We start from the raw sequence: 18,433 nt of genomic DNA, 5'->3' as shown, positions 1-18,433 counted from the left end.
GCTACGAACCAACCAAATGCACTGTAATATGTGGGTTAAAGGTGATTCAGCAGTTCTACCCACCAGCAATGTTGCACTTGTTTCTATCTTTAAGCCGTGTAAATCCTCAAATAGGATGCATTTGATATGAGAGACTGCCTGTGCTGCATTATTTTGTGAGGTAATTAAAGATTGATTTTTTGTTCAAGCTGATCTGGATGCTGCGGGTTTTACAAATGTACCACCTGCTTGTGTAAAAGAAAATGTAATGGGAATTAATTGCTGACTAATCTGATAAATCGCTGAATCATTTATCATTTTTAAAAGCTAAACTGCCAAACATTTCCTATAGTTCCTGTTTCTAATAATGAAAGAATAATCTCTTTAAAGACTGAATCAGAATGAAACCTTTAATTTTCTAAAGCAAATTTTGACATTGGTCTCTCTTTTATCTTTGTCTCATGTCAGACAGAAGCAATGACTTGATTTTGATGGGATGTTGTTGTTGTTGTTGTTGTTGTTTGCTACTGCAGCAAAATCAATTGTCCCTTGGGGACAAATAAAGGTCTTGAACTTGATTTTGAACCATTGTTATACAATTTACCAGCTGTAAAATGACACTTTTAAGCTGCTCAATTTAAGTTTTAATATAATCATATAATCATAATATAAAACCCTACTAATAAGTCCACTGATTTAACAGATTCATATATGTAAAATAAGTACGTGGTCTTGTTTGTAGAGCTGGACTGTATTTTCTTTTTTTTGATATTCCATTTGCAAGCATTCATAGCATCCCTCTAAATCTAATAGGCCTAGTGGTAGTATCATGCAGTATCATCATTACTGTTGGAAGAATGCAGTAGATCCAGTTGTTCTCAATGCTTGGGAGTGAAAGGTTGCATGGCCTACATTCAGCCCTCCCTCATCTCGGAGGAGGAGTTAGTGATCACACCCTCATCCTCACACACCTGCAACCTGCAGCGTGAGTGGGAGTGGGTGTGCCCAGATACTGTGAAGGTTTACTGACACACGAAAAGCCACAGAGCCGGCTGCCTCAGACAGAGTAAGGATTGTCATGGGGAAGACAGGTGGAAGAGGAGACTTTGAATGGGTCTACAATGACCAGCCACACACTTCAAGAAGAAAAGAAATCCTGGGTAAGAAATGATGGATCATTTTGCTATTTAAAATAAAAAAAATCTGCTGAGTTAAATTCCTGGTTAGTTTGTGTAATAGTTGTACATTTTTTAGTTTCCTTGGCTATATACAATAGCTGGTTAAACCTGTTTAGCTGTTGCTTAACGAGCTTTGGTACACAATGGATGCAGGGAAACGTAGAAACTGACAAAATAAACACACATTTGAATAACTCACCCATGTGGCTGGAAGTTACATAATTCTTTTTAAGCACAAGTAGAAATTCTTTCAAACACCCTTTTAAAACTACATTTCTTAAAGGTAAAGATATTAAATAAAAGTTAATAAAATAGTATAATTTGCAATGAAATTTAGACACATTTTTAAAGCATATTTATACATGTCATATATCTGAATTTTGAAAAATTATTAGTATTATATCAATTATTTAAGCAATTATAATATTATATTATTATTTTTGTAAGCAAACACTTATTCTCAGAGAGTGGGAGTGTGGATCTCAGCTGCAAAGTCACCCATGGGAGAGAGCAAAAGGCATTTTATTTATTTATTTATCTATTTATTTATTTATGTATTTGACAAGGACAATACATATAGGCATGGTTACAGTTAATTCAAGTGCAACCGATGCAATGTATATACTGTAGGCTAATTTGCAGACCTTGTCCCTGTTTAGACTTTTAAAGAAAAAGTAAAAATACTTAATACCACATCATACATTACTATCAATTTACACATGTGTGTTCCCACATGTGTGTTCACAATCAGTAACCAGTGATCACAGGTTTGGTTTAGTTTCAGCTGGTGTTTCACCTTTTCATTAAACGTTTAATTTCATGATGTTAAAGTGTGACTATTTTTTTAAAATACCAGATTTGCTTAAAAAAAACCTGTTGCTTTAATCAGTTATCTTTTTCTCTGGCTTGGGGGACAATAGCAGTATATTGATTTAGCAGGTGCAGTTGGCAAGGCCTCCAGGCTCGTAACGAGACACATTCCCTGCTCATAACAAACAAACATGAAGTGAGAGGAAAGGCTTTGTGAGAGTCGGGGGATCTGAGTGGATCCTTTTAAAGAGTCACCTTTATCCAACAAGAATATTTGTCTGAACTGTATATTATATTCAGGCTAAGGTCCATCTTATTTACTCAAATCTGTATCAAGAGTAGTCCTCTTTGGTAATCTGATCTATTGTGTAATTTGAGTAAAACAGTTTAGATGAACAAGCTCTAACGCTGTTGCTGTACATTTGATCCTGGCTTTGTCCACCAGTCACTCTGGTGTGAAAGAAGGTGATGGGCCGTTTGACACCACCGAGCCTTAAATTATTAAAGTGTTTTTTTCTTTTAATCATCCTCTGCCTTGCCCTGATGTGAATGTCAGGGGTCACTGAGCCTCACTTCCTTTTACAAGATCATGTGGGATATTTTGATTGACAGGTGGTTTTATGGTGTATTTGAACCAGTAGTTCAAATGAGTAGCTGTTTGGCAAGTCTGCTGCCTGTAGTGGCTCAACTCGCATGTCATAAACTTTATAACTGCCATCGCTACAGTAGTAGTCACACGGATGATGAGTAATTGTGACGCCGCGTGTTGATTAATCATTTTTAGCAGTTCTGGAAAATTTTAGCTCCAAATGAAATGTGTGATTTTAAGTCTCATGACTTAAATAACTTGTCTCTTTGTAACATGGTGATAAAATCCTGCGGTGGCTGTAAGGCCTGTTCTGCACGGCGTTGGCTGTTTATGATGTCTGGCTATTGATTTAACTTTATGCCCTGTGGGTGGGCAACTCTGCCAACACTGCAAGATGAATAGCCCATAAACATGGCTATAAATAGCATGAGCAAATGACAGTTCAAACCATACAGTAGATTAAAAAGGATGAGTTGTATGTTGAAGAATTTATGTTTTAAAACAGCATAAGGGGGCAGTAGGGGATTCCTGCTGGCTAAACATTAACAAAAAAAGGAGGGTTTGGTCAGTAAAGGGGAGACCTACATGCAGTGATACCCTGTGGAAAGCCCAATTTGCGTAGGGACATTACACAAGTGAGCTGAAGGCAAAGAAGCAGGCCAGATTTGCATGAGCAATCACCTGATGGTGTATGGATATCATTCAGTTTATGCTCTTTAACCCCTGTAATCCTGAACTTTTGACTGTAAGGTGTGGCCCTGTTTAACAAATCAGAACCTGTTATTTTGTAACTGTCAAATTAATTAAACTTAGCTTTTTTTTGTAATGGAAATTGTTTTTAAACCACTCCCTTGTATATCCTTCAGTTACATGTCCCTCAGCAACACAACACCTCTGCCAATTAAACGTGACTTTTGTCAGCAGGCCCTTCCCAGGAGAAGAGCTGGTACCGTACAACATGCTCGATTGTGTTCTTTGGGATGCACTGAGTCACCGTTTTACAGTTGAGATCAAGCTTTTGAAAATGAGTGAATGCATCCTGCAGCTGGATTCATGACAGATATTTAAAAGTCTTATTGATAACATTTTTATTTAGACGAATATTTAAAAAAATAATAATAATACATCCAGAGTCTTAAGAAAGGTGCTGAATAAAATATGTCTTTTCTTGAAAAAAAGTATGATTGTGAATTAATCATTTAAAAAATGTGGGCGGGTCCGAAATGAATGTTTTGTTTATCTCTGTGAAAGATATCTGACGTTTGGTTCCTACTTCTAACAAGGCTTGTGAGCCAATAGTAAAATGACGTTGGTATCGCGTGGTATCTCAGTTAGTGTGGAAAAAACAGACAAATGGCTGAGATTGACAGTAAGTGCCTGGCAACGACTTGCTGTGTAGTGAATGCAATGGAACGGGAGAGGGAGAATGCAACATCTAGTGGCAATATCAGTTACAAAATAAATTAGTTATTTTACTCCTCCCTTCCGCTCTCATTAATCCACTATTTCCTATTTTTTTCATTTGGTTCCCTTTGCTATCTTCCGTTTTTCAACTCCCTACCTTTTATTTCTCCTATACCTTTAATCCTCTTCTGCTCTTCCTACTTCCTCTCTTTCCTACAATCACCTCACCTCTGTTCATGTTCCTTTTCTGTCTGCTTCTCTCCTCAGCCAAATATCCAGAGATCAAGTCCCTGATGGGTCCGGATCCCCAGCTGAAGTGGGTGGTATCGGGCATGGTCCTGACCCAGCTCCTGGCCTGCTACCTGGTCCACGAACTCTCCTGGAAGTGGGTCTTCTTCTGGGCTTACGGCTTCGGAGGCTGCATTAACCACTCCCTGACTCTGGCCATCCACGACATCTCGCACAACGTGGCCTTCGGCAACAAGCTGGCGAAGTGGAACCGCTGGTTTGCCATGTGGGCCAACCTTCCCATCGGGCTGCCATACTCTGCTTCCTTTAAGAAGTACCACATCGACCACCATCGGTATCTCGGTGGCGACCAGCTGGACGTTGACATCCCTACGGATGCTGAGGGATGGTTCTTCTGCACCCCGGCAAGGAAGGTCCTCTGGCTCTTTCTCCAGCCCTTCTTCTACGCCCTTCGCCCGTTGTTGGTCAATCCCAAACCGGTGGGTCAGCTCGAGATCCTCAACGCAGCAGTTCAGATCACAGTAGACTTTATTATCTACTATCTATGGGGGCTGAAGCCCATTGTTTACCTCATTGCCGGTTCTATCCTGTGTATGGGACTGCATCCGATCTCCGGACATTTCATTGCTGAGCATTACATGTTCCTGAAGGGACACGAGACCTATTCTTACTATGGACCACTGAACTTGATCACCTTCAATGTTGGGTATCACATGGAGCATCATGACTTCCCGAGCATACCTGGCAGTAAACTACCTCAGGTAAAGACTAAGTTATTGTGATGAATCATTCCAACAGGTAAACTCTGGACTCATTATTTCAGGTTGTGAGGGATTTTTTCACAAGGTGTGGGGCAGATAAGACGGGGCCTCTCCTGTCTTTCAGAATCTGAACAAAAAGGTATCGGCAAAATGACACATTTTTTTCTATCAACTGCAAATATTTATCAGACGAAAGGCCGGGCTTTGTAACTGATTAACTGCTCCTCTGTAACCACCAGAGCATGAGGAGATCCAAAGTGAGATACCTGCCTTTAGACACAGCCGACCACTGCTCTCATTAAACTGGTGGAGCTTTTTTTGTTATTAAAAGAGGGAATATTATCCTCTTTTTTTTTTTTTTTCAGGTAGAATAATCAGTTTTTTCATTATTGAGTGAAGTGATTTTTTTTAAATGTCAGAGAAATAAAATATCCTAAACAGCAGGGCATTAGTATCAGGCTGTGTCAACACCTGTGATGCCAACTGTGCCCGGTGGTAGTTTGTTTGCATAAAGTAGAACGCCTTTGTGAGTGCAATGTGTGCTTCTGTCAGCCGTTGTGTCTGTATCTGATTGTTGTAGTGAAATAAGGTGCCATGTTGACCTCTGTCTGAGTCCCTGAGGTGCTTCTGACACTTTACAACTGCAATTTAGATATCATGTATATATCTTATGTGCAATTTACATACATATTTTCATTCTCACTCGTGATGTTTATTTTTTTTTATTGGCAGGTCAAGGAAATCGCAGCAGAGTATTACGACAACCTGCCTCAACACACCTCCTGGATCCGGGTATTATGGGACTTTGTGTTCGACGACAGCATCGGCCCATTCGCCAGAATCAAACGGGAGTACAAGCTGAAGAAGCAGGGATAGATCTGTGATTGTTTCCCTTTGAACAGGAATGTGAAATTTAGTCTATGGACCATATTATTATATTCTCTAGTTTAAATGTTTTCCCCCCCTCATGAAGTGTTTGGTTGTCACTGTTCGTAAGCATGCTTGAGTTACTATATGGCAAATAAATGTGCACATTTCAGCTGTACACAGTGCATGTAAATAAGAAGAGAATTCAGATGTGGTTTTCTTACCCCTCTATTTATTCATGCTTCTATTCCTGCTCTAAGCCGACGGCCCGTCGTCGTGACACAGTGATGACATTTCCTTGTATCCAAAAGGCACTGAGAAAGGCAAAATGATATTTCAACAGAAATGAAATCCTCATTTCTATACGGATAAAGGTCACATACATTCTCATGAGGTCTTGCGACTCTGACTACAAGAATTACGTCTTCCGAATGAGAGTCGAGGCACATCGAAGCCTCTCAGATTAATATAATTTCACATCCTTCACGCAGAACAGTGCTGAGGTGGAAAAAAGGCATTGAAACTTACCTTTCAGTAAGAAGAGGCTTTTCATCAGTGACGCCCCGTTCTGCTTGTTCGTAGCTCCATCGTGCTGAAAACGGTTTGATTACATCTACAAGGAGTGGACAAGTAAGAGAAATAATGCAAAACAAGTAGTTCTGTAAAAAAGTTCCAGTTTGAGTCTCATAATGTTTTGAAACTGTCACGGGTGCTGAATTGACTGTGCTCTGTAGGGCTGTCCTGAATACCATTTTTTTTTTTGGGCTTTGAAGCTTCGGTGAGAAATATTCAAAGGTATTCGAAGCGTCGCGGAGCAGCGTGGCGCGGCAGGCTGACATATTCTTCTGTCTGTCTGTCTCCATCTCCCCGTTTCAGTGCCTAGGACTGTGCCGCTGCCTCACTACTCCTTATTTCATGGGCTATTTTGGGACTTACACATTATCATTACATACTTATATATAAAAATAAAAGATGAAAAAACAAAGTATTCGAATACTGATTTGTAGGTCGATTACCATGGCAACGGTCGAAGCTTCGAAGCATTTGGGTCAGCCCTAGTGCTCAGCAAGACTCTTGTGACTTCTGGTTGTCCACAAATCAACACTTCTGACTTCTGAATTCAAACATTACAAGCTTTACCAATTGTAATGTATGGTGTTTCTGTTATTTTGTCCACCCACTTGTATGTACAATTTAAATCTGTTGTGATTGATAAGTGTGATCTTTGTTGTTTCTATTTAAATGACTGTACTATATATATAAAAACAGTAAAAGAAATTTATATGAAGAAACTACTATAAAGACTTTGTGGTTGATTTTCCATTTCCTTTCCATGTAAACTTTCCACATAAAACACAAGGGAACACACACACACACACACGGCAGGATAATGCGTAGATGGTTGACACGTCTATTGTTTTTGTTTGAATGAATTTACTTCCAGCTTTTTAAATCAGAACGTAGTTGAGAGCGGACAGAGTGGATAGAATGCAACAACCGATATTCAACCAAATCCTTCCTTCAAAGACACATTTAGCTACCATCACACAGGCCTACCAGTCACTTTCTGCACACTCTTATCAAGGTAAGATTTGCATATTGCCATAGCAACCCCCCTTTTATTATTTTTTTCCACATTGCTACCATTATCAAGTTCAACACCTCGTATATAGAAAGGGGAATCTTCATGGAAACAAACCACTATAATAAATGTACCACCGTTTGTATTTTTTTTTCTATTTTTTTTTTTTCAAACCAAATAAAAAACTAATTCATAGAGATGGGGGGGGGGGGGGGTTCATGCATACTTGAGAGGTTCACAAAGAATAGGATGTAGTACTACATTGTTTTATATCTAGGTAAAACCAGGTGGCACATTTACACTTATATCGGCCTGTTTTGTGAATGATCCCCAAGTTTCAATGATCTCGCACATCTGAACAGGTAGAGAGGAACGTGTTCCTCGGTCACACTGGAGTTGTAGAGCAGACTGTTGTTGTGTTCATTAACTGCCAAAAAAAACAATCACTCATTTGCAATGTTTTAAGCCTCGGATGTGGAGGAAAGAGGTAATTTAAGTGGCTTATTGTGGTTCAAACATGTTTTCCAACATCTCTGGAAAGAAAAGGTTAGACACACAACACCAGTATGAACAAGGTCATAAAAAGCCTGGTTTTTTTTGTTGTTTTTTTTTAAATATGCCAGTCGAGGGCACCTTTACGCCCATATTGTGCTTGTTATTATGAAATAGGGATAAACTAAACAAAAAAATAATAATAGAAAATATAAAAGGCTGACATAAATGGTGTGCAAGATTCCTTTTTTCCTTCTATAATATCAATAAAATACTCATTGTCATCAACAGCATCATCATTATCACCACAGTTTTTAAATAATAAAACAGTAAAAACTTAGAAAACAAAAATATTTTCTTCTTAAGACTGAACAGAGAACAAAGAGTTGCAACACCGGGCTGACTGAGTCTATAGGTGCACAGAGAGGACCACAACACCGAACTCAGCACGAATGTCCGTCCATCCCTCGACTTTTAGTACGTTTTTCATCCTCTGTTTGAGTTCGTCAGTCCCTTTAATCTTTCTTCATCCATCCTTCTGTTTCCTATTCTGCTCCTCTGTCTCATCAAACCCTTCTCTCTGTTTCCTTCTTCCATTTTTCGCTGTCCAGCAGACTCAAATGTTGGCACAACATCTCTGCAACTTGCATCGTGGCGTCGCGAGGTCACAGAAACATTGAGAGAACATTCCCCTGGTCCTCGTATCTGTGCATCTGCATGTCCATCCTCCTCTTGCTCTCCTCCTACCGTTGCTCAGATGAGATTAGGATGTACCGATTCTGCCGATTTCTTGTCTGATGGCTGCAACAAAAGAACACATTTTAGAGAGTGAAAATTTAACTTTGCACTCACACTTTGCCAGTCATGTATTTGTTCATATCCGAATGTGTGGGCTTAACACTGAATTATTAATAGTGTCAACAAGCTTTTTCATGTTAGGATTTTACTCAAACTCGTAACATTTTACTGCCAGGGAGTTATAAAAACTAGTGAGTGGAAAAGATTAAAGATTAAATGCTTTATGCTCCCGGATACCACAATAGAGTGCTCCAGGGATGATGTATTTTTGTAGGCCAACAGGAAGTTAGCATCCCCCCGGGTTCCCTCGTTCCCTTGGATTATTGCAGAAAATAAGCTCTGTGGCAAACAAACGTTTATGATACTTACACATTTTGTTCAGCAAGATAATCTCCACAAATGAACACCACTTTTATGATTTCTGAAGAGTAAAAAGCTAACGTTAGGCTATAAACAAACTACACCACGGTCGCATCAGCGTGAGTATACACAACGAGGCTGTAAAGGCGGACGACTCGGTGTGATCACGTTTAATAGTCTCATTTAGCCACTCACTGGCAACCGCCTTTTTAAAGACACATTAAGGCTTCAAAATTCATGAGGGGAACAAAACGTTAAAATCTCTTCAGCTTGTGTTAACCACAGACCTTATTTCAGGCATCTAACTAAAAACCCATTCAATAAATCCATCGACTTCCAGACGAGGGAACTGGAAGTGCTAAAATGCTAACTCGTTTCCAGGTTTTATGTCTCATTTCTGTAGCACTCTATGAACTTTACAAGCGCTGCGTTGCTTACCGTTAATGATTTCATCTTTCACTTTATGCAACTCGCGTACAACTTCATCCAAAATTTCCTGCAAAACAAGACGTGCTTCATGAGTTCAGCAACACAGGGTGTGTGAAAAATCGTTAATCTACAATATACAATCCGTAAAAACTTTTACTGTAATAAAACACATTAATGATACCAACCTGTTTCATCCTGTCAAATTCTGTGTCTGATTCACTAGTGCTGCCGATGGGTCTCACTCTACAACACAAAAGGACAAACTGCGGATGAGCATTAGTATATTTAAGGATTATGTTTTTTTTGTTTGTTAAACATAACCACAGGGCAGCATTCTTCTTAAATCAATATTTAATTCCTGTTACTTGCAGCAGTGCAAAGAATGAAATGTATGCTGAACGTTCCTGATCCTGCGGTTAATGCTAGAGGTTTGCATATTGCATATTGCATTTTCATATTCAAACAAAACTCCCTTTACTCTTCCTTCTCTCATCTACAGACCTGGACACCAGTGAGGACTTTTCTGTAGAGTTGGATCGTTCCCATGGCTTCTTCAGAGCATCTGGCAAAAAGGGAAAGAACAAATAACGTAAACTCAAGAGTACAAGAATCGGGTGAGAAGGTTTGATTTGTACTTGTTGAGTTCTGCTGACCTGGCCCTCTACCACCGGAGTCGTCCTGCAGGAGAGAGACACATTAATCATCACTACACAAAAGTAAATCAGCTTTACTGTCAGAGGTTAAATTTAAGATCACATCTTAAAGGAATAGTTCAACATTTTGGGAAATTCACTTATGCTCTTTCTTACTGAGAGTTAGATTAGAAGATTGATACCACCCTCATATCTGTATGCTAAATATAGAGCCACGGCCAATAGCCAATTAGCATAGCTTAGCACAAAGACTGTAAACGGGGGGAAACAGCTAGCCGTCCTCTGGCTGTTTTTGTATGTAGGCCTACTTATACTTACTATTTTGAGTGCATATGTGCATTCACATTGACAAGGGGGACAAAATGCAGTGCAATATGATGCTGAGGCCTGCTCGGATGATGTATTCATAAAGGTCAAAAAGGTGAGTGTGGACACTTCTCACCCTCAACGCTCGCCATCTGGGCTATGTAGCGGAATGTGAACACCGCACTAAACAAATATAAGAAAGTACCACGATCATAGCGGTATCAATCTTCTCATCCTCTCATCATTTCTTGAGGGCGCAAGACTTACTTCATCAGGTTTCTCTGAAGCTTTCCGTCTGTGAGAGGGAGAAATTAGCAAATTCAGTAACTAGTACAGAAAGATTGAGACATGGATAAAACTCTAGTACGAGAGCTTATCTCCTTTTTGAGATAAACATTTACTGCAAGTAAAGCAGAACCAGGAAAACCACAATGAAAATGTTAGTATAATATGTAGTAGAATAGCTGACAATCAGGTATCTCCTCATGTTTCATGTAATCTCTCTCTGCATGATGAAATCAGGTGAGGTTTATGTGTTTGTGTAGCTGTTTTACCTGCGAGCTAGTAAGGCATTCATTTCCTGCATCAGTCCCTCCCCACCACCTCCACTGCCACCACTAGACCGGTTGGAGTCACTTTTGCCACTTGACCCGGGCGGACTGCTCTCATCCTGAAGGACACATTATAAAATGGGTTGCAGTTTTTTTGCTGTGGGTGGTTTCTGGAGTGAGAGCGCTCTTTGTCTCTTTACCCCCACCTCCCCCATAAAATACACAAATAAACATGGCTTCAACTATACTGATAACGTTAAACCAGAAGGACTGGATATACATCTCCTGGGCCCTTTAACCATGGAGGCTCACCCTATGTACTTTACGTAGTTTGGCTCCAGCCAGTGCTGCAGCCAGTCCTGAGGGTTGTAGCTGGGCCCCGGGCGGGCCCCCAGGGGGCCCTCCACCAGTGGGTAGTGGAGGGGGCATGGGTGGGGGCACCGCCATCGGGGGAGGTGGACCCGGTGGCGGTGGTGGAGCTGGAGGCCCAGCCATGGGTGGTGGAACTGCAGCTGGAGGAGGCGCCACAGAAAGGTGACCTGCAGAGACAGGGGGGCCTGGGAGGAGCACAGTTCACTATTGGTTAATGGCTGTATGGGTTGGTTGACCCTTTTGCCCTTTGGAAGGTTGTACGAGGACCGTCTGAGGAAGGATGTGCTACACGCTCACACTTTATAACACCTAACAACTGCTTACTACAAGACTGCTGGCCAGCAGGGAGAGCGATATTGGTTATTTGGTAAATTGGCTGATTACGCACAGATAAATAACGTTTTTTTTTATATTTTTTGCTCTACAGGCAGTCATTGATTCAATTTCATTTTAGTGCAGTATGAAAGTTACATTATTGTCTCAGGGTAATACAGTTGCAAATGGTGACGGTTTTGAAAACTCCACCTTATAGGATTTTTCCATACACATTTGCTGGCTTGGCTCGACTCGGTTTGACTCGGTTTGACTCGGCGCGTCAGTCCACCACGGCAAGGATTTGCATCTCCATTACAACAGGGCTACCTGCTTGAATGTGTGTGTGTGTAGTGGTCAAAAAAGTGTCTGTAAAACGGTGAATAAACACATTAATTTCCTATATTCTTCACAATAAAAGAGCCCTGTTATTTTTGCTGCTGTTCACATCCTCTCTGCAGTATTAGTAGACTTGTTTTTGTTTTTATTAAGAATAGCCGCTAACAAAGCATCGCTAGTATAGGAGATATACATTTAATGCCCTTTAAATTCTTCACAATAAAAGTCCTGTTATTTTATTATTTAAAAGCTTTTATTATGAAGCGGCAAAATCAGGTTATGTGTATACCCGATGTAGAGCCAGTTGTTGTAAGAGTAGTATAGATCATTTGGAGCAGAGGCAGTGCTTAGAGAGTGTGTGTGTGTGTGCGTGGGAAGTGAGTGGTGAAGCCAGAGAGAGAGGGAGCGGCGACGGGAGCGAATAATGTTATCGACTCCGGCCCAAGCCGGAAAAGTTAACAGTGTTTGGTTTGTCTGTTTTGGGCTACTGTTGTAACATGGTGGTGCAACATGGCGGACTCCGCTAAGAGGACCTGCTCCCTATGTAGATATAAACGGCTCATTCTAAGGTAACCAAAACACAACGATTCTTATTTTCAGGCGATTAAACACTTAAGAAAACATCCGTATTAATATTATATTCCATTTCTGCCAAAAGATCCCCCTGATTGTTACACACAGGTCATTTATGGTTGCATACTATACTTTTACAATGTTTGCGATATGGCTTGTGAAAGTGACAGCGGCAGCCAAATAAAACAATAAAAAAAGTCATGAATGTACCATCAAAAAGAGAACAGTCACCGCCTGAAACTGCATAACCATGTGACAAGAATGTGACTTTGATGACAAAATAAGGTGCGACAGACAGATCACACACAATATCTTTGTATACAGTGTTAATAAATAATAAATACTGTTTGATCTGCCCTCACAGTCCTGAGAACAGATCTACTCACGCAACATCAGTGCAAACACCTGTGTGGGGGTGGACTATGGGTGTGTAGGGGCTTTTAGGTGCTGATTTATTGTGTGCATATGACACATGTGCGTTTTTCATGCTCTCGTGTAGCATTATGGGTGAGGTGCATTCACTTGAGTGGAAATACACTCCCTTAAACATGACCCACCCCCCCACACACACATTCACACACACACTGTACACAAGTAACATCCCAGTGTTGAGAGACTACCTCCTCCTCTCTCCTCCGCATACTTACTGCTGCTGAACATGGGGGTCTGCTGGGGGACGGGGGAGGGGGTCTTCTTGGGCGAGCCCCCGTCAGACATGGCAGTGTAAGAGGGGGGCGAGGAGGAGGAGGAGGAGGAAGTGGTGGTGGGGGGCTGGGCCTGCTGGTGGTACACCTGCTGCTGTTGTTGTTGTTGCGGATGCAGTTGCTGCTGAGGGTGGAAGGTGGATGGGTATTGGGGCTGGTGGCTGGGGGCGGGGCCTGGGGCTGTCTGACCTATCAGAGGAGGCAGGGGGACGGCCTCGCAGTACTGCGGGGTGAGTGGCAGATGCTGGGAGTGAGGAGAGTAGGGGCCGTCTGGTGGCTGGCCGTTGGAGTGAGGGTGGGGCTGGTGCTGGGGGTACTGGTGATGGCCCGTCACGGCGTTTGGGTCAAGAGGTGGGGGCTTCATCCTAGTGTTCAGGGGCGGGAGGGGGTGAGCCAGCGGGAGGGCGGGCTGTTGGGGCATAACCTGCTTCACAGGCATGTGCATCATAACTGGAGGGGAGGCGTTGGGGGGCAACTGGGCGTACATTTGCTGCAAATGAGAGGCGGACCATGTGCCATGTTTAGGGGGGAGCATCATGTCTTGTTGCTGCTGTTGTTGGAGGTGTAGGTGGCGGGCAGCTGTGGGAGGAGACAGGGGGATGTGACGGACCTGTCGGCCCATGGTGGCCACTCCCGACTGGACTGGGGAAAAGGCCGAGGCGAGCGAGGTGGAGAGCTGGGAGGAGAGCTGAGCCCTGTCCCTAGCAGCCCCCACCTCTTTCTCCTGACAGGGAGAGGAGGAGGAGGCGGAGGAAGGAGGAGAGGAGGAGGCCACGCGGGCGTAGGAGGGTGGCAGTGTGCTAGCTCTGTACTGTCTGTACTCGGGAGGGGTGTCTGGGTGGTTGGGAGGGGTGGACACTTTATATTGGAGAGTGGAAACGACTGTGACGGGCAGAGAGAGAAGGACAGAGAGAGGAGAGGAGGAGATGCAGACGAAGAGGAGGACGAAGGAGGGCAACAAACAAAGGAAAACAGAAAAGAGAAAAACGTGAGAAGAATGAAAAGCAACCAACTGAGCAACCAAGCAAGTAAAGATGAGAAAATCAGGAGCAATTCAAAAAACGGAAGCCAATAGCAAATAAGAAAGAATCAAAATATCATAAAAAGAACAAGCAGCAGAATGCAACATGACTGAGCCATGGTCAGAAAGCATATGGCATTTCCCCCCCCCAACAGTAGCTGGAAGAAAGAGATGGCAGTAGAGCATGTTGCAGGGACAGGGGGTAACTGATATCGCCACTGACAGCAGGGACAAAGGGGCATGTTTAAGTCTGAGTGTGTATTTAAGGGGCAGACTTGAACATTTATATGTGCGCATGGATAAAAAAGCATACAGACTGGGGAGTAGTGGTTGAAACTAAGGCGGGAAACATCAACACAAACCACACTGGGAAAGCCTCTTTACCTCTCGGAACCTATGGTATTAGGGTCTGGCATCTCTGGTATTTAGTAATGATAAAATCACCTGTTTGCTTTGGGAAAGTAAATGTGCTCAGCCTGACCAAACACTGATAACATCGCTTATTATAAATAAAACACAAAGCAGAGCAAATATCAATTTGCTCCTCAGCAAAGATGCCTGTTGACAGTTGGAGTGTGCGCAGACGTTTTTTTTGTTGACAGTTTTTTCTAAACGAGCTTGTGTAGCTAGGAGAATATGATATGCAGCCTTTAAATCGGTCTCCAGGGCAGCCTGTGTGTTTATATAGTTGGGTGTGGGTGTGTTTATTTAAGCCTCACCTGATCCTGACGTTCGTCGCTCCCTCTCCTTGTGCGCCTGCATCTGATGTTGCTCCATCATCCTAAGAAGTGGAAGCATGTCACTGCTCTTTAAGCTGTCACTTTTGATCAGTCTGTTTCTGTAAATTAAGCCTGATATGTAGTTGTGTAGTAGTAGTCTTTAAATTAAGATCTGAAGGGGTTTTCTAGGGAGCAATAGACAGCAGCAGCAAAGACGACTAGGACACTTTGTTTTGTATGTCTTCTTCCATATTCTCAGAACTTTAATATCATATATTAGTGTTTGTTTTTCAGTGCAAAGAAAGCCTCATGTATGCTCATGTATACAGCGTTTAGAAATCGTACCTCCTCTGTGCCTCGCTCTCGTCTGAGGACGGCCCATTTTGGCGCTGGACGACTGGACCTGAAAGACACAAAGGAAGAAAAAAAAAAATCAACCACATTACACATAACAATTTAGATAATCATTAGTGTTCAGGTCATTCATTAAAAGGTACAGGTAGTAGTGTCGGCATCTAGTGGTGTGGTTGCAGATTGCAACCAACTGAGTACCCCTCCACTCACTCCTCTCTTTCCAAGACTGCAGTAACCAAAAGGAGACGCCAGGATAGACGGCCAGGAGTCCCTTGTCAGAGGTGGGGACTCATTTCATCACATTTAAAAAAAAAAATTGGCTTTATTATAAGCAATAAGGGTAACATAGGTATAGATGGTGATAACTAGTGTTTTTAATTGTGTGTCGGGGCCTTAGAAGAGATAGGAAGTATATAGCATAATTACCATTTAAAATAACATCAGCAATGTGATGCTAAAGAGGAGTAATATCATGAATGTTATGTGACATGTACGATTTGTTTATTTTATAAGTTTTATAGTTTTTGTAGGATTTAGCGGGATCTAGTGGCGTGGTTGCAGATTGCAACCAACTGAGTACCTCTCCACTCACTCCTCCCTTTCCAAGACTGCGGTAACGTGAGCCATCGAGAGCAAAACCGTGGAAATATCTTTGTAAATTGAATATGTTTGTTGGGCAACACAAGCAATCTCGGTCTCCGGGAAGATGCAGTTGTTCTGATGTTTTATAGACTAAATGATTGATTGTTTAATTGAATAATAAAAAAATTCTAAAAAGGCTAAAAGCACTGAATATAGGCTTTAACTGCAGTAGTCGTATATGAGTGTACTACAGAGAGAGAAACAGAAGTCATGTGTACGACATAAATATCAAGCTGATCTTTGACGGACGGCTAGTCAGTGCTATAAATTGATGCAATGGTGCGTGTCAACACCCTCGCCTCAACCTTCTGTCCCTTTAAACTTTCTCCTCCTCTTTATTTCTTCACTTTGTTTCCCGTCTAAACTCGTTATTTCACTTCTTGTTTGTATTTAATCTTTCCACCTTCCCCCTGCTTCTTCCTTGTTCCTGGTCTTTCTTTCTCTTCTCTTCTCCCTCTTCTATATTATGCAACTTTAGTTTGTTACATACGGTGGCTGGCTTTCACAGTATGAACGTGCCTTGGTAGCTTTGTTCTTTCACTCTGCATTTTGTTTGTCTCTATTAGATTATATGCCTTTTTATCTATCCCGTTATGCCTTGCTTTCTGGGTTGTTTTCACTGTAGGATTCAGACCAGAGCTAAACATGTGTGTAACATATTTCAGTCTTTGTATAATGTGTGTGAGATCACTAGGGAGTGATTATGCGATACATTTCCATCTGTAAACAAGCCCTCACAATTATAATCATCTTATATAAAATCTTCCCAGTAGTGAAAGCAGGAAGAGAAGCTGTGTTTACTGAATGAACAGACCACAGCAGGCCTCATGTGAGGAACTGGGACTTGGCCCCGGAGAGCCAACAAGCTGTTTATAATGTAATTTGCTCAACATGTTGCCAACCACAGCAATTTAAACTGTAAACCGCAGCAGGAAAGAATCTAAGAGAGCGGAATAAACAGAAATATCACAGGGAAAGATCATGCAAATGAATGAACTCATTTAACATAATCTAAAAATACATTTGGTTAGCGATACAATCCTGTCAACAAAAGATAACGTATCAGCCTTTAAGTCACTCTGTCAACATTGTTTAAAGAAGTCAGCAAGTTATCAGCCGCATGACCACCTCAGTTTAGCACGTTGCTTGTTGACCAACTACAGACTACAGTGTTCAGCCCCCCGTTGAGTGACGGAGTTAGAGCCTCATTCTGGGGCGGCTATTAACAGGGCGCATCAGGGAGAGCACTTATCATGTATCACCAGAATACCAGTCATTAAACTTCAACGCCTGCCGTGACATCAGGGACAACCACGGGTGATATTTCCGTTCGCTGTGTCTGGAGCACGGGGGGACGGGGGCAGTCAATACGAGGCAGAGCTGTGTGGCTTCACACTGCAGTTTGAAAAGCACGATGTGGATCACAGCGAAGGCTGAGAGAGAATTGTTAGACCCTTTTTTTACCAAATGTAATGTACGCTTTTCTCGTTTGTATTTTTGGATTCATTGTAATTTTGCGTCAAATGTATTGTTTGTTACTGTCAGATTGAGCACTACGTGAGCTTTCCATTCATGTATTATGAAGGCTAAAATGTGACTCCTTTTGCCCCAGACTCTTTAACCTTAACTATCAAACTTCAATCAATCAGATCAATCAACCACACATTATTTTGATCGAACCTTTCATGCAGGTTTGTGAAATCGATCCATTTGTGACTGCAACTGAAATTTTAATTTTAATTTAATTTGGTGGAAGTGTTCTCTGGGCCTAAGCATAAATGTGAAGACATTTTCACAATCTGTCAAATAGTTTGGCCGAAAAGTGAGTTTTTCTTATCATAATATATCTAGTCTTTGGGCACAAACATACTGTTTTTGCAATAGACTCCATTGTATTTTAGGATAAAACTGTAGTCCCATGTGCCCAGAAAATGACTGCATCTCAGAAACTACAAGGAGCACAATCAACTATTTGGTATCTATGAATTCACATCTATTAACTCATAACATATTGAATATCAAAGATATGCACACATATAGTGTAAAACAAATTAATATGGAAAACATTTAATAAACACAATGTTAGCATTTTTCAAAAATCCTGATTTTGACTATTAATACATTTTCACGTGATCTAAAAAATTCAAAGTTGTACTGATGTCCGTACCAAATTTCAAGACTTTTGACCAATCAGAACAAATGTTGTGGCATTTTTCCTTATCATACTAAATATAATCTTTGGGCACAAATGGGCTTCGTAGGGGACTGACAAGCTAACAACAAGAAAATACAAATATAATATATGCACACACAAAAAGGGAGTTTTTTTGGTGACATTTTTTCTTGTCCGTTGAGACAAATTTGTAATTCTTGGCTAAATAAATAAAAC

General features: G+C 41.4%; 2 protein-coding genes across 6 annotated transcripts in view; one reads left to right on the top strand and one right to left on the bottom strand.

The window, feature by feature from the left end:
• Nucleotides 1-969: 969 nt before the first annotated feature.
• On the top strand, nucleotides 970-7,133 carry degs2 (delta(4)-desaturase, sphingolipid 2). Its single transcript, XM_074660342.1, has 3 exons — nucleotides 970-1,139; nucleotides 4,228-4,970; nucleotides 5,703-7,133. Exons 1-3 carry the CDS (start codon nucleotides 1,058-1,060, stop codon nucleotides 5,844-5,846), a joined length of 969 nt encoding a protein of 322 aa, XP_074516443.1. The 5' UTR covers nucleotides 970-1,057; the 3' UTR covers nucleotides 5,847-7,133.
• Nucleotides 7,134-7,251: 118 nt separating this feature from the next.
• evla (Enah/Vasp-like a) overlaps nucleotides 7,252-18,433 on the bottom strand; it is a 47,123-nt gene continuing 35,941 nt past the window's right edge. For 4 of the 5 annotated variants that reach the window (XM_074660340.1, XM_074660339.1, XM_074660338.1 and 1 more), the window contains 11 exons: nucleotides 15,394-15,451; nucleotides 15,049-15,110; nucleotides 13,252-14,190; nucleotides 11,321-11,565; nucleotides 11,012-11,127; nucleotides 10,725-10,752; nucleotides 10,152-10,176; nucleotides 10,000-10,060; nucleotides 9,684-9,741; nucleotides 9,508-9,565; nucleotides 7,252-8,712 (listed from right to left, as the gene is read on the bottom strand). In XM_074660340.1, coding sequence (XP_074516441.1) covers nucleotides 8,675-8,712; nucleotides 9,508-9,565; nucleotides 9,684-9,741; nucleotides 10,000-10,060; nucleotides 10,152-10,176; nucleotides 10,725-10,752; nucleotides 11,012-11,127; nucleotides 11,321-11,565; nucleotides 13,252-14,190; nucleotides 15,049-15,110; nucleotides 15,394-15,451 — 1,688 coding nt within the window. In that variant the 3' untranslated portion in view covers nucleotides 7,252-8,674. The remainder of the gene's footprint in view (nucleotides 8,713-9,507; nucleotides 9,566-9,683; nucleotides 9,742-9,999; nucleotides 10,061-10,151; nucleotides 10,177-10,724; nucleotides 10,753-11,011; nucleotides 11,128-11,320; nucleotides 11,566-13,251; nucleotides 14,191-15,048; nucleotides 15,111-15,393; nucleotides 15,452-18,433) is intronic. The other variant, XM_074660341.1, reaches the window with a different exon arrangement.

This window comes from Sebastes fasciatus, chromosome 15 (genome assembly GCF_043250625.1).
Source record: "Sebastes fasciatus isolate fSebFas1 chromosome 15, fSebFas1.pri, whole genome shotgun sequence".
In the NCBI taxonomy this organism is placed as follows: domain Eukaryota; kingdom Metazoa; phylum Chordata; class Actinopteri; order Perciformes; family Sebastidae; genus Sebastes; species Sebastes fasciatus.
This window is presented reverse-complemented; position numbering and strand designations above follow the sequence as displayed.

Bases quoted from the DNA above. Each gene is read 5' to 3' on its own strand.
- degs2 (XM_074660342.1), top strand. From the start codon at position 1,058: ATGGGGAAGACAGGTGGAAGAGGAGACTTTGAATGGGTCTACAATGAC. The intron at 1,140-4,227 runs GTAAGAAATGAT...TTCTCTCCTCAG, and splicing joins AAGAAGAAAAGAAATCCTGG to CCAAATATCCAGAGATCAAG. The intron at 4,971-5,702 runs GTAAAGACTAAG...TTTTATTGGCAG, and splicing joins CTGGCAGTAAACTACCTCAG to GTCAAGGAAATCGCAGCAGA.